Below are 16,077 nucleotides of genomic sequence, written 5' to 3'. Positions count from 1 at the left end.
TCTCATTCTCTTTTAGTCCCACTGGATATATTATATCACATACAAATTATAGTCATTTATTCAAATAAGTAGGGGAAATGGATAAGCTAATTTCCCCTGGTTACCTTCTATTGGATTATGTTCTACCAAGGTTAAATGAAACAGTTAAATCCTGCAAGCTCATTAGATTTTCTTTGATTGTGAGAATAATTTTATGATGCTGTTCTTCTGTGGAAGAGTAGAGCCTGTGGCCTGAGAAGTATTAGATGGTAATCTTGCTAAGCCAAAAGATAATTAAACAGAAACAAGAAAGTATTGGACCTGGACCCAATACAAGGCAGCTCTAATAGTTCCCTGAAATACACTTAAAGCAAAAGTATATATGTGAGATCTAGACTTGTTCAAAACAAATTGGGAATGACTAATCCTTTTTTGGATAGACATCACTTTTAATAGTAAAATTACTTAAATATTTAGAACAGAGTTAATTTAACAAAAAATTGATTTACACAAATGTATCAAGAACAAAGCTACTTATTGCATTAAGCAAGAATCTTCTGTTAAAAAAACAGAACGGGTTGTGCATCTTAGAGACTAGAAATATGGGAAGTTCCCAAGTGTTGCTGATTTAATTACCTTTTCCTATTTATTTTATTTGTTCCAGATTTAATCTACAAAATTGAGCTTGCAGGAGGCCTGGGAGCAATCTTCCTCCTCCTTGTACTGCTCGTGGTTATCTACAAATGCTACAATATTGAACTGATGCTCTTCTACCGACAGCATTTTGGAGGTGATGAAACTACAGATGGTAAGCTATCTCCTATGGTTCAAATTCAGTTAAAAGGCATGAATTTGTGATTAAGTAAGAGAATATCCCTATTCTTGGGCAATACATGATGAAATATTTAGAGTTAAAGGCCTATGACTAATATAACTTACCCTCAAATAGTGCAGAAAAAAATTTATTAATCTATCAAGAAAGAGAATGAAGAGGAGAAAATATTAAAAATAGATGAATCTGGGTAAATGATATATGGTTGTTCCTTAAAATGGTTTTATTTTTTGAAATTAATTCCAAACAAACAGTTTAACAAAGGAGATATTAGTTGGTCAGGAGATCAAACAATTGCTGTCAAAGCCCTTTTCCTTAACTAAGAAACAAATTAAGGATCAATTCCAATTTTTCCCTCTAGAAAATTTGAATTTAGGTACAGATCATTTTTAGCCCTTCCTGTTATCAAAAAAAATACAAACAAATCATTTAAGAAATAGATTAAAAGCTATGAAGATATTCTTTTTTAAAGCTCGTAGTACACGTATTTTGGATGATTGTGGCACCATTTTCAAAGGTGACCTCAAAGGATAGAAGTTCACAATATGGCTTATAATTTTCTTATGTTTGTTATTTATGGCCCTTGGAAATCTTATGAATACCAATAGAACATTGTATTGAACCTTGTTTCTTTGAACATTCAAAAGTGATTTAATTTTTCAAGAGAACAAATTACCATATTTCCAATTAATACCAATAAGAAATCATAACATATCACTCCTTATGCATAAAGTTCTCACTCACAAACTACTATAAGCCTTGGAAACATGTGTATGGAATGCCTTAGGTAAGTCAAGATAAAGAAGTCCAATTGTAAATCATTACTTTAAAAAGGCAGATTTAAATCTTAGTTTTCATTGTATTTGAATAATGAAGGTTAGAGCTTTTGTTTGTTTGGGTTTTTTGAGGTCCTCAAAGGAGAGGGGTTCATTATTTTATTTTTATAGTGATAGGAGTAGAGCAGAGTGGTGACTGTAACATCCAAACTTTTGCGGAATCTTTGATTTTGGTCTTATTGTTACTATTATGTGAACAATGACATGAGTGTGTTTTCATTAGTAAACTAGAGAAATGCTGTTTGATGAGTACATATGCATTCTCATTATCAAAGCAGTATATTTAACTAAAGATTATAGCAGCCCATTTAAAAGTATTACAGACCCTTATGCAGGCATATCTTAAGAATGAGAAATTCGGGTCTATTCTGACTATAATTACACGCTCCAACTGTATGTGTGAAAATGTAGTCAATTACCCTCAGCTTCTTTGTGTAGTAATTAGTATTGAAAAATCTTACTTCTTGCCTGTACGCATAAAATAAGTAAATGAAATATGGTATTGAGTAAAATTACACTGGTTCCCAAGTGTCAACAGTAGCTGAAGTATCCAATTGGGAATGTTAAAGATGCATTGTCTATATGAAAGTACATGAAAGGGAGTCTCCAGTGATTCATTTGCTTTAGGTCATAATTATAAGCAATTTACTAATACTTTCCATAAGAGGTGATATGATTTATTAAGCTGGGGGGAGGGATATAGCTCAGTGGTGGAGTGCATGCATAGCATGCACAAGGTCCTGGGTTCAATATCTAGTACCTCCATTAAAAAGTAAATAAATAAACCTAATTTCCTCCCCCGAAAATTTTTTTAAAAATTAAATAAAAAATAAACTAATCTGAAATAATTAGTTTCATCACCCATATCCAATAATCTAGACTAACTGATCAGTTGTAATACATATTTGTAAGATTAAATACTCATATTCATATCATAAGATATTTCAGGGATCCAGTGTTCCATTTTGCACTTATATCTGCAATATTGCCCATGTGGCCAAAGATAAGAAGTAAGCTAGAGCATTTTGATTAGAGAATTGTGTAATGATTCCAAGCCAATTGTTTTAGGGGAAAAAATGTAATGTGGGGGTGGGTTTCAAGGGTTTTCATCAGGAAGGAAAGTTAAAATATTTTATATTCCTACGTGGAAACTTGGACCTTAAATATACAATCTCTGTACTAGCTGAATGGAATACTAAAAAGTCAGCGGGTATGTAATGAGAATGAATAAATGAATATTAAAGCCCGTTTTAGAAATATCCAGTTTCATGATGCCAAATGTCAGCTAGATAACCTACCAAATTTTTTATTTCTTTATTTAAATATTTGACATCTCATAGACACACCTTAGTTTTACCCATACACATTTTGTTCATGTTTTCTGTTGATTCAAATCTATAGTAGCATTTCCTGAAAGTTGTTACAAAATGTCATAGTTTTTGTAAAATAATATCTATCAAATAAACCTTGACTTCTTAACCATTTTTAATATAATTCATTTCATTTCAATTCACCAATGATTATTTGACCTTTGAACTATATAGTCATTAAATACTTATTAAGTGTCCACTATGTGCCAAGCACTATGAAAGATGTATTTACTTACATTTTTCATCTGGGTCAACACTATGCACACACGCAAACATACGCACACACACTGGTACTATAGTAGGCATTGAGGACGTAATAATTAACAAAGTTAGACAGTCTTTGCACTTCAGAAGCTAAGGTTTATCATTGTGTTTAGCATAGCCCCAGAAGAACTGGGTTGTAAACAGGAATGGCTCCTTGATGGTGAATGGGATTAAAATGAGATTTTAAAAAGAGATGGACAGTGTGGTAACAGGAAAATTCTTACACAGAGAGTTTGGTTCCCTTCCTTATAACTTCTCTCTTCACTGGAAACAGCATACCTATGGCAACCACTGTGTGAGCCTTCTTCCTTATAATGCGCCGTCTGCATTGTGCTCTGTTTTCCGGTTCCTCAGATGAGCTTAGCATGATTTAACACAGAAGGTTCATTAGCCTTGCCTAGCAAAGTGGTGTTGCTGAATTGGCATTTGGCTTTAAAACAATTTTCAGGACTTGCTGTTGACCTTATTTGCATCATGTTGTTGATGTTGCTCTATCCGTCTTGCTCCTCTTTGTGAGCAACAGCTGTGGTTATTCATGAGATTTTCTTGGCTGTCTCCATAGGGCTGAAGTACATTTTTTTAAACTGTGGCATCATTGCTTGCTCACTAGCTGGCATCCTAGACCTTCTGGGACATCTGACATGGTGACTTTGAGAGCTCTCTTCCTGCTCTGGCCAGCTACCACAAGCTCTTCACCTTTAATTCATCTTAAAGAGAAATGACTGAAACCAGAATCAATTATTTTACAAAGAATGATATGCTTCTAGAATGTTACATACAATTTATTATCCAGACGTGTTGGGTGTTAACACATATCAAAGACATCTATGTTGTTTGTCATAACTTGATTTGGGATATGTAAATATAGCAATATTTTTCTTAAAGAAAGTCTTTGTAGCACCACCTCTATTAGGGTATAGGCGAAGCAAGTAAGGATGTGACCAAGAATATGTGAGATTAGGCATGGTTGAAGGGCAAATAGTCATAGTCAGGACAAGCAATAGGGCAAGAGTCTAGAAGGCCTGGTCAGAAGGATGAGTCAGGTAGTCATTGCAGATGGCTAGCTCAGAGTAGATCCTCAACAAATCACTGTTGAATGAGTTAATAAGTAATTGAATTTAGAAGGGCTTTTGAGATAGGAGAGTTATCAAAATCAGAGGAAACTGGGGTCGAGTCTGACATTATGGAGTTTGGGGCAGCAACACCATCCATCAAGAACAATGAAATACATTCTGCTCATAGAAATGGAGCTGTTTGTCCTTTGGCCTCTTTCATTCTTCCAGCTGTGTATCATCGGCAGCTTTAAGTCCCAGGTGAGTAATTATAGCTGGAGAAAGTCAAGGGCCTGCAGGTGCATCCTGAGCTTGATTGGAACAGGGGCAGAGGTGCTAGGATTACCAGGAGGTTCTTACATTAGTGTTGCTTATGAACATTCTCACTTCCAAGTGGCGTTTTATGCATAACAGTGGAATGTGCCCCATTTGTAAGCCAAATGATCTCAACTGTCGGGGCAGTCCTTCATGTGCATCTGCTTCTAGGCAATCAAGTAACCCAACCAAGTTTTACAGAAGCCCTTTCCAGCCAGAGAACAGGCTAAAGAGAAGCCTCCTGGATTCAGACACCATCTTAACATAAATAACCAGAATTCGTTTCATGTTGGGGTAGTGGAGTATGAAATCTTACCGGAACTGGAACAATATGCTTCTGCGTCGGATTTCTCTAGATAGGCCGGGGATCCCAAGTACTCCTACCATAGGGTATTTATATATCTTTATATGCCTATCATGTATTCCTCCTTTAGCAAGTAGAACCAAATCATTAATGGTTTGGACAAGTGAGTGGCTGCTTCCTTCTGTAAATTACCTTTTGGTCAGGTTTTAGCTTTATTTTCATCAGGCCTGATTTAATAGACAGTATTTTTGTGTTTTAGAAACAAATCCTGAAAAATTTGCTGCTCTTTTAGAAGTATTATTTGCAATTAACTAGGTTTAATAACTATTAATTGTGCCATATGAATCTATGCTCACATTAACTTTTAAAAATAGTTTTTCTATAAATAAAAAATTTTGAAAACCACTATAACTTTAGCAATATGTCCCTTCTAAAACCAGTGGGGACTAATACCTTGAGAAGCTGTATTCATTAATATTTTCAGAAAAAAAAACTACACACACACACACACACACACACACACACATTTTCTCTTTGGAGAGACTGGCTCTGAGCCAATACAGCAAAGGAGGAAAAAAATACATTCTCAAAGCACAGTTAACTCTCTGACTAAATGTGTGAAGGGAAAGCCTAATTTGGCAATACTGGAAGGATGTATATTTTGAAACAAAGGCTTCTTTTGGAAGCTTGTGTCAAATTAGTTGGCCATGGATTGAACAAGAATAACAGGCAATGCACTTGTATAAAACACAGCTGCTGTCTCTAATATTTGGTAATGAACTGCATTTTGTATATGAGGATGACGACACTAACCAACTGGAAATATGGCATGTGCTGCAAGTAGTGTCTCCAGGAGTGAGGCTGGATTATTTCGATCTTCCACACTCTAGGGCCCAGCCCTTCTTGGATCTCTTACGCATATTTCTCCAAACAAGGTATAGTCTGTGACCAAGTCATAGAGCCAAGCCAACTGGCACTGAAAGAGTTCAAATCCATGACTTTGGTCTATTTAGTCCTGCATTCAAACACACTGAGCTAATCATTCACACCAAAAGTCACAAATAATAATTCTTTTATTCTGTCTTCACTATAGGTTGCCCAGGTCATATCATATGACTATAGCTAGGTTATGTTGAAATGTACTAGGTTTCCTATAACACTGCATGTGACTTTTTTCCAATTATTAATGACAGCCACTAATTACAGTGCTTATTCCAGCCTGTTAATGATTACAGACATTTAGAATTTAAAGAGAACCTGCTAGAAACAGACTCATAGACATAGAATACAAACTTGTGGTTGCCAAGGGGGCAGGGGGTGGGAAGGGACAGACTAGGATTTCAAAACTTGTAGATACTAACAGGCATATGTAGAATAGAGAAACAAGATTATACTGTATAGCACAGGGAAATATATGCAGGATCTTTGGTAGCTCACAGCGAAAAAAAAAATGTGACAATGAATATATGTATGTTCATGTATAACTGAAAAATTGTGCTCTACACTGGAATTTGATACAACATTGTAAAATGACTATCACTCAATAAAAAGTTTGAAAGAATAAATAAAGAGAACATGCTAATAATACATACAACCCTTTTGTTGTTCTTTGTATCTAAGACAACAAGGAATATGATGCCTATCTCTCTTACACAAAAGTGGACCAAGATACTTTAGACTGTGACAACCCTGAAGAAGAGCAGTTTGCTCTTGAAATACTGCCAGATGTTCTGGAAAAACATTATGGATATAAACTCTTCATTCCAGAAAGGGACTTGATTCCAAGTGGAAGTAAGTACTTTCAAATTTTGTATTTTAAAAGTTTGGTTTCATTTAGGAAGTTATAAGGAGACTTCAAATGTCAGAGCCAAGTATTTAGATAGTTTTTCTCACCAGAGATTTTATTAAATTTAAATTTCTCCCCAATGCCTGTGTTCTGACTTTCTAGCATCCAAATTTTTTTAAAGGCATTCTCACTTATATTTTAGGCATGGTTTAAAAAGTGTGCCTTAATGGTATTTTTTATTATGTTGTCTAGTGTTCCGAGAAAGTGATGGTCCTTAAAAAAAATCTGCATAAGCCAGTTAAAGTCTTTTCAATGCATTTCAGTTCCAAAGCTGATCTTCTGTCATTGTGCTTCTACTTACACATACAGTCATCGTTACTAATAACTCTGAATTTATGCCTTGATATTCATTTTCAGATTTATAGAAAAATCCACTTAAAATGTATGTGAGGCCATTGGATATGGCACCTTCCCTGTGTATTTAAATTATTTTTAAGAAGTTCTGGACTACATGGGTTTGGATGATATTTTTAAATTATGCTATGGATTGAAAGCTATATTTGAGCTTTCAGAATAAATTCAGGTTCAAGTAAAAATACATGCCTTTTTCCTGTTAATGTTCAGAGTGCTGTACACGATAAAGTGTAAGGTGAATACAGAAAAGATAAGGTCCCTTCCCTCAAAGAGCTTGAAATGACATTGAGGGAAAATAAAGCATTAGAATTAGTTTGCACATGTGTCTATGTTAATATCCTTGAGAGGGGGAGATTAAACTGTGACCAAAACTCAGAATATGGCAATTTATACATATGGGATAAAAACGTTAAAAATCTTATATTTTCAGTACTTCACAATATATAAAATACTTTCACATACATTTTTTCATTTTATCTTTACAATAACCCTTTGTGGAGAGAGCAGGTACTATTAGCCTCATCCTACAGATGAAATAAGGCCTGAAAAAAGTCCAAGACCAGTCAGCTGGCAAATGGTAGAGGTGGGATTAGAACCTAGGTCTGTTTGACTCTGGTCCTCACTCCACTAGATCCCATTAATCCTCAAGAACATTTATTCAGATTGTCAGCAGTCCACTAAGATGGCAGGAGACAAACTGAAACAACCAAGTTTGGTTGTTCATCTCTTTTCTTAGAGCGCATATGTTTCTGTATATGTTTGGGTGTGCATGTGAGGATACACACTTACACATGCATAGAAAGAAACAAAGACAATATTTACTGCTTCATTACTTTCCTGCACCACAAATGTAAGAATTCCCCAAATTTCTTCCCATGATCCTCTCCCCTTTTCTTTCTGTAATTTCCTTCATTTTCATGTCTTGAAATACCATTTCTACTTTGAGTTCCAAGGAACATGCTGATACCTCAGAGTCATTTTTTGTTCTTTTGTATCTCTCTCAAATCCAGTGTCCACTGCATCTTTTCTATTATCATTTCTACCATCCCAGTATAGACCCCAATCACCTCATTCCTGAATGTCAATCACTCTCTGCCTTCCCTATTTTTCCTCCCATCCATCTAATCCCACTAATGTGTATACCTCCTTGATCATGTCTCTCCCCTGTTCAACAACCTTAAATTGCTCATCATTTCTTGTAGGATAAAGTCCATAACCCTTAGCTAAACACTTGTGCATTCCAGTGCCAGCTCAGGTTTATCTCCTAAACTTGTCTCCTATCATTTCCCCTCCTCATACCTTCTACTCTAGCCAAACTGTGCCTTTAATGTACATTGTGTGTCCCTGTGATGCTTTTGTTAATGTTAGTCTTCTATACCTTTACAAATCCTCTTTATCCTCTCTATATCATTGTCTCTGTGAAAAGTCCATTAATAATTTCTCTAGCCTTAGAGTACATGGTGTATAATCACTTGTTTGACTATAAATTTTGTACTCGTATGTGATATTTTGTATTATCTTGTTATTTTATGTAGCTTTCCATCTATTTATGTCTTATCTTTTCAGCAAGATTGTAAGCTCCATGAAGGCAGGGACTGTCTCTCATTCATCATACCCCTGTTAACATCTAGCAGAATACTTGAGCTCATTGGTACTTCTTAGGTGCTTGTTGATTTTGCTCGAATAGTGTTGGTTTAAGACAAGAGGAAATAACAAGAATGAAATAAGTAAGAGTTTTAACTTTTGCATGATGGTATCTGAAAGACATTTTTAACAGAGTGAATGTGAAAGCTAAAAAGAAGCTTTTCACTGAAAGAAAAAAAGTAATTCATAGAAATATTCTCAATCCTAATAAGTATATTGCTTTTTTTTCAGATACTAGAAAGAATATCTACAAGAGATTGATCAATCATTAATGAAATATTAAAAACACCACTTTGCAGAGGGAGTTTGGGATTAACATATACACATGACTATATATAAAATAGATAACTAACAAGGACCTACTATATAGCACAGTGAACTATACTAAATATCCTGTAATAACCTATAATGGAAGAGAATCTGGAAAAGTACATGTATATATGTATTACTGAATTACTTTCTTGTACCCTTGAAACTAACACAGTAATGTAAATCAACTATACTTCAATTTTAAAAAATCCTAAAACTATTTTCTGAAAAAAACCTACCCCTTTACTATTTTTTGGCTTAATTCATTAAATTCCAATTTTTTTTTTTTTTTGCATTTTTGCCAAGAGCATTTTCTTAAATGTTGAAATTCGGCAAAATCAATCTTTAGAATGATAAAATCCTAAATTGTATTAAAGCAATATCATCACCAAAGTGGAATTTATATTCTATGTCAAGTCCTCTTCAGTAGGATTTAATGTGGATTCAAGTTCTGCCTTCTTGCATTCCAAAATTGTTGGCACCAAAAAATGGACAGTATTTGTCAATACCACCAAGTGACTGAAAAATGTCAATCTTCATGTCTGACCATGTCAACGTTTATTATCCTTCTTCTAGACTGGAAAACAATGCTTCCACATTGTGCACATCAGAAAGGGAAATAGGGACAATATGGAACACAGGCGAGCCACTTTACCTGAGACTCAGTAGATGGCACTTGCTGATTGTATAAAGAAACAGCTGTTTTTCATGAGTGCAAGTGAGACCCAGAGAGCATAAGCGTGAGAGCAGTGCACCCCTGAATTGTGTTCTTTTAGTGCTCTTAGATTTTGATGGCTTTACAGGTCAATTGAATCAACCTGCTGTGTCAATTTAGCCAAACAGGTGGTAGAATGTTTTACACCTCAGTGAGTCAGCTAGTTGATTGGCTAGATTGTTGAAATCAATTAATTGTTTTTGGTGTGTCATAGACAGGTCTGAACGTCTTCCTGACCGGGTGTGAGGCTTATACAAGCCATATTTCCTAGTTGAGGACTGCACATACCACATAAGAGATGATAGGAGGTTGTCACCTAGTACATCCTGGCATTTAGAGGACTTATAAAAATACCCAAGAAGATGGCATCAGGATGAACAGAGATTTTATAGTCCATAGAAGATCACTTTAATTTTTTGAGATTATACAACAATCAGCCTGAGCAGGAACTTGAATTCTGGGTAATTAATGGTGCACAGGAAGACTCTTTTCATTTGGGACAACTATGCAGTTTTTAGATGCAACCACTGGAGGGTGTTTGATTTTAATCCTTCCTTCCTGAACGAGGAAATTCATGTTCTCTGAATTCCGATTTGCGAGTGTAACCTGCAGAAGTTCTTAAAAAGGCCCTTTGACAATTTTTCTCTTCCATCAACATTTCAGAGCTGGCTGAGCAGTCACCATGTCACGATTAACGAGTTTTTCCTTGGCATTTTTAGCACGCATTCAGGAAGTCGATGAAGTATATGAATAATATACTTGATTTACACATGAATGACAGAGTAGAACATTTTGGACTTGGTGTATGTGTGTTATTAAAGAAGCTTCTGTGGTCTGTATTTGCAGCCATTGGTACAGATTTTACAGGTTATGCTATATAAATATAGACACATTCCTGCGGGGTGGGGGGAGACTAGTTACAATATTATAAGCTGTGTTTGTCCCTCACATCTCATTTAAAACATGTTGACCCAAGACTACTCCTTCCTCTAAAAACTAGCAATGAGGCCTTTGAGGATTGTAAAAGCAGACTTCATAACATCATTCTTGATCTACAACAATAATTTTCTATGAATCAAACTAATGAAGTCCATGACACAAACCGATTCATGTTTAATGCCTTTACTTTTGATGTATCTTCAGTTTCTTTTGCACCACTCTCATGGTATTCCAACTCAACCTCATCAACACACAAATCTTTCCAATGCATACAGTTTCAAAAATACATGAATGGGTCTCCCCTCCTCTCTCTCTCTCTCTCTCTCATATGACCATGAGTTCTTAAAAAGCTTCAGTATAAACATGTAACTTTCCAAGGTGAGGTGGAGGTGTCTATATCCTTCTTATATGCCCTACTAGGGAAGAGTCCTTTGGCCATCACGAACCAGCACAGATGGGAAGATTTGACACAACTGCTTTTCCTAAACGCTAAAACTAAAAGTCTTCAGATCTGGACATTATTTTCCTGGCAGTGACCTACCTTTCCATTCTTGAGCCTGTGGCCAGGATCTTCCTTATGTTTTCTCAGGTTTAGTGCCTGAATGTGGCAAGAATTCCTACTTTCCAGTAAAAGTTCGGTCTGTCTCTCCCCAGGCTAGAAACATCTGTAGTAGAATAGCAAAAGCAACTTTGTTGCCAACAGGCATTTGAATGTCAGAAGTGACAGGCAACCAAAAGAAAGCCAGATAGAAAACACCCTACTCAAACTGCCTAGAGACACAAACTTGAGAAGTAGAGATTTTCTCACCCGTGCAGCTGCTGGGTTTTGTGGTGTAAAGTACTCAACACAGAGCACATTGTGTTCATGGGGCCCTAGTGGATCCTTTAGGAATGAACAGATGTGCTCTGAAGCTGACATGTGACCAACAGAACCCAGCTGTGCAGTTGAGATCCTGAGATTGGGGACATTTTTGGATGAGTACCATGTAGGCTCTTGAGCCCATCTTATCTCAGTGTTTCTGCAGAGATTAAAAAACATAAAAATAAAAAAGATTGTTGAATTGGGCTGAGGGACACTGATCAGATGGAGAAAATAGCATTCCAAGACTAAAAGTAGAAACAACCCAATCTTGGAGCTTTTGTTTGCCTTTAAGAGAAAGCAAGCGAGGTGCTTTAAAGTGCATACGCGATGCTTAATAAAAATTATAAATTGAGCTAATTCTGGCTGAAGCTTTAGAAAAATCTATAGATGTCTAAGTGGATATTGAAGAGAAAAAAAAATCCTTCAAAGGCTTTTAGCTCAGTTTCCTCTTCTATTCACAGGAAGATTATGAGGATCTCTATGTGAGTTATTCATGCATTATCGCACCAGAGAAAGACACTAATGAGTGAAAAATATTATCATGCATATGTTTGATCAGCCATGTCTGTTGAAATTATATTTATGAATTTGGCCTCAAGTATCAAATGGTGTTTCCATTTGTTTTCATATTCAATTTTAGTGAGTTTCCTCACTTAAGAATCCTAGGACTCCTTCAGTAATTTAAGGGGAAAAATTGTAATGTCTGATTACATTCTTGCATTTGCTAGACTTTCCTCGCTATTCTAATCTTCAGTTTTTCAGTGCTTAGCACTAGCCATGTGATTGTGCTGACAGTGAAATGACAAATGACTGGAGAATACATCTGGTGTCAGACGATCCCTAGTCACTCCTGAAGTGAAGCATGCAAAAAACATTTTTTTACATGGATCTGTAACTACTCATTGCCAATCGTTTCTCTAATAGCCGGACATATTGGACACCATTCAAGTAAATTGTCCTTGGGGAGTAATAAAATCTTTTTCCAGGCAATCTGATGTCTGTGACCTAAAAAGTGTGGGGCAGGGGTGATATGCACAACCATGGAAATTTAACACATTGTTTACAATTTACTCACATGGAATAAAATTAGATATGCCCACCATCCCCTTCATGTTAGAGTCAAGAGAGAGGGAACTGTATCCAATATGTCCAACACGGTGCTGAGGTCATTGGACTGAAATTTCTCATCAAAGTTTGAGGTACAGGAAGAATCCATTGTGTAGAATTTCAATCAGGAAATCTACCTTTTGGGCAGCACAAAGAACAGACACCTTTAAAATAAAAAGGTCTTCTACACAGAAGACCAGGATAAAATTGTCTTAAGTACCAAAGGAACCACAGAAAAGGCTATATAAGGAACAAGTAGGCTTGTTCCATACTTACCAAGATTGCACTGATTGGAATTAGTTATACCTATAAATTTCTAGGGCATTGAGGTTAAGGGAGAAAAGAGGAGGGAAAGGACATTTTATAGACTCTTTGTTTGCTACTCTTCACACTTTCTTTCAATATTCTTTGAATGTGTTCCATTACTACCTTTACTCTCGGTGAAGAGATAAAGATAGAAGAGAAAGAATTCAGAGATGTGGACAACATTCCAGAGTAGATTACACCCCCTCTCATGCTTCCCTGTCCACCCTCTGGTGAAATACTGTAACAAAAGTAAAGGATTCATTAACATAAATACAGCCACCAAAGTCAAAACTGTAAGTAAATATGTCTCCCTGCACTCACAAAGTCTCAGCCAATCCACGGTAACTGTTGATCAGCTTAATCAGAGTCGATTAGAACCTTTACAGAAGTCAACAGAAAACAAAAATCTTGCCAAAAAATTTAGTCCAGTGAACTATCTGTGAATTATCAAGCCAAGGGCTTGGAGGAAGAGGGGGCAGGGAAGGTTTTTGTAAAGCAAGTTAATACCACACACTGTTTAGAAAGCACCCCACACACACACACACACACCTGGCAAAATAAAAAATTTTGTAGCCCCAATCTCTATGGCAGACAACACAGATTATTACATCTCCCAGAGGCAGAATCAAGACCCAAAAGCTTAAGCAACATCAGCCAAGATAAAGAGTAAGGTTGTCAACCTGTAAAACTCTTTCAATAAGTTAGTATTAAACATTATTATTTAAAATGCAGGTTGTATTTTTAATGAGACTACATTACAAAGTACCTCACTGTAAGCCTCTATTTATACCAGAAGACTAATCATTTTCCCCACATATATAGTGCTGAATAATACAGTTTTCTTTGATACATGGGAAACCTGTATTATTTTTGCTGGTTTCTCCATACCAGTCATAGGAGTGGATCCATGTCAATTACTGTCAGAAATTGTCTTGATTTTAAGTCCTGATATATTAACCCATAGGTTTTATAAATATCCCTGTTGATAGTTATCAATTAACCAATATTCACTAAAATTAATGGAGGTATTATCAATTTTGATGCATCCTGTCTCACCCTAATGATTCGTCTAACTGTTACTGGATGTACATAGCTATGGGTATAAGCACATCAAGCTATCAGTATTTGAACCTGGCAAAGTAGTAAATTATGCTTTTGTCTACAGGCTAATTATTTGTCTTTTAACTTTTTAAATATGCTAACTACCCCTAATAATGATTCTGACATAAGTAGAAGTGTCCACACAAAAAGAATTTACAAGTAACTAGTTGATTAGTTTGATAAGTCAGATAGTTAGTAGGCACTAGCAAGATCACATGGAAATTCATGAATAAGTGTGTATTCCCCCTGTCCTTCTGCCTACATCTGCAGCAGAGTCGGAGCCTGACTTTTAGGATTCCTGAGTTCTTTTCAAAAAGTACATACATCCCATTAGAAGCAACTTCTTGAGGCTGCCATTCTTTCTGCTTTATGTTGTCACTTTATTTTTTCCTTCAGTTTACTTTTTTGCTTTGTTAATATAATATCCTATTTTCAAGTCACTTTTGAATATCAAATCCTACTTTACTAAATACACTGGAATTTGGGTTTATACAACTGCCCCTTTGTTTTTCTTTATAAAATTGTGAAGATCACAAATAGATTAAGTGTAATTAGCTTCGTTTCATGTCTGATAATCTAGTGTGGTTTCACAGCCGTGTTTAGAGAAGCAGAAGGCTGTCAGACCCAAACCTCTTTAGTTTTTTCTGTCATTATAAGTTACTTTAAACCAAAATTTGCAAAGACATAACTTAATGACCTTTCATTTAAGGGATATTTTGTATTTTTATGTGGAAAAAAAAAGAGTCTTTTAAGGGATTTCTGCTACTCAGTTGCTAAAATTTGCCTGAACAAGTCAGGGCAAGATTTAGCGAGTATTCATATGTCCTGTGGATTTAGGGATTTTTTTTTTTGAAAAACGTTTCTTTATTATCTCTTCGTGGTGAGAAGCTTTTTTAAATGGTTTCTAAAGGTTTCTAACATGTCTCCCACAAAAACCACAGTCCCACCATGGCAAACACCACTGCCTGTCAGGGACTACGCTAGCTATGGACCAGAAATGTCTTAACTTGATACCTGTTTCAGCTTAGTTTATTTGGACCTTTTCCAAACCTAAATATCCTGATTGGTCTTTAATTCAGGGGTGGCAAATTTTCTCTGTAAAGGTCCAGAGAGCAAATATTTTAGACTTTGTGGATCATATATGGTCTCTGTTGCATCATATTCTTTATTTTTCACAACCCTTAAAATTTTTTTAAAAAATCAATCTTAGCTCACAGGCTATATGAAAACAGGACATGGTCCTAATGGATCAGGCTCCAATTCACAGTCATTGGATGCAGACATGCAACCCCAGGTTAAGGAGAAAATTATTTAGGGCATTTGCTACATAGGAGCCAGCAACAACTCCCTGGCTAAAGATTAGCAAGTAAAAAGTATTAAACTCTACCTATTTGGTCTCCTGCTAATTTATTTATATTTTCCATGATGGCTAGTTCCTGGTTTTTTTCCCCCCGAAGATAAAGAGACAAAAGGTTGAGAAAAGAAGGGAGAAAGGAGCAAGGGAGATAGGCAAAAGAGGAGAGGGGAGGAAGAGAGGGAAAGGGGAAAAAAAGAGGAAGCGAAGAGGAAGGTAAAAGGACAAGAGACACACAGGACAGGCAAGAAAAAAGAAACGGAAAGAGAGAGGTAGAGAGGAGCAAAGGGGGTGAGAAAAGAGAAAAAAAAAAACATAGAAAAATAGAGAGGGAGCCAGAATAGGGAAGCTAGGGCACAGTCTCTCCTTCTTTTCCTTAGAGTCAGGCAGCTCTTAGAGGCACCTCCCCAGCTGCTTTCAAACATTGAGGTTGCTGCCCAGCCACTGATCACCATCCCAAGAAGTGAAATGTGGGCTTCACATCTGAAAACTTCCACTTGGTTGTTCACCAAATGAAATGGAACACGAAATTCAGGGCCCAAGAAAATGGCTCATGTTTTCTTTGGGACACTTGGGCTGTGTCTACCC

General features: G+C 36.1%; 1 protein-coding gene across 1 annotated transcript in view; it reads left to right on the top strand.

Annotated features, from left to right (window-relative positions):
• Positions 1–16,077, top strand: part of IL1RAPL2 (interleukin 1 receptor accessory protein like 2) — an 809,106-nt gene that overhangs the window by 778,123 nt on the left and 14,906 nt on the right. Inside the window, exons 8-9 of the mRNA XM_032475705.1 lie at positions 644–787; positions 6,573–6,743. Coding sequence (XP_032331596.1) covers positions 644–787; positions 6,573–6,743 — 315 coding nt within the window. The remainder of the gene's footprint in view (positions 1–643; positions 788–6,572; positions 6,744–16,077) is intronic.

Source organism: Camelus ferus, chromosome X (assembly GCF_009834535.1).
Source record: "Camelus ferus isolate YT-003-E chromosome X, BCGSAC_Cfer_1.0, whole genome shotgun sequence".
Classification (NCBI taxonomy): Eukaryota; Metazoa; Chordata; class Mammalia; order Artiodactyla; family Camelidae; genus Camelus; species Camelus ferus.
The sequence above is the reverse complement of the archived record's forward strand: the minus strand, read 5'-3'. Positions and strand labels throughout refer to the sequence as shown.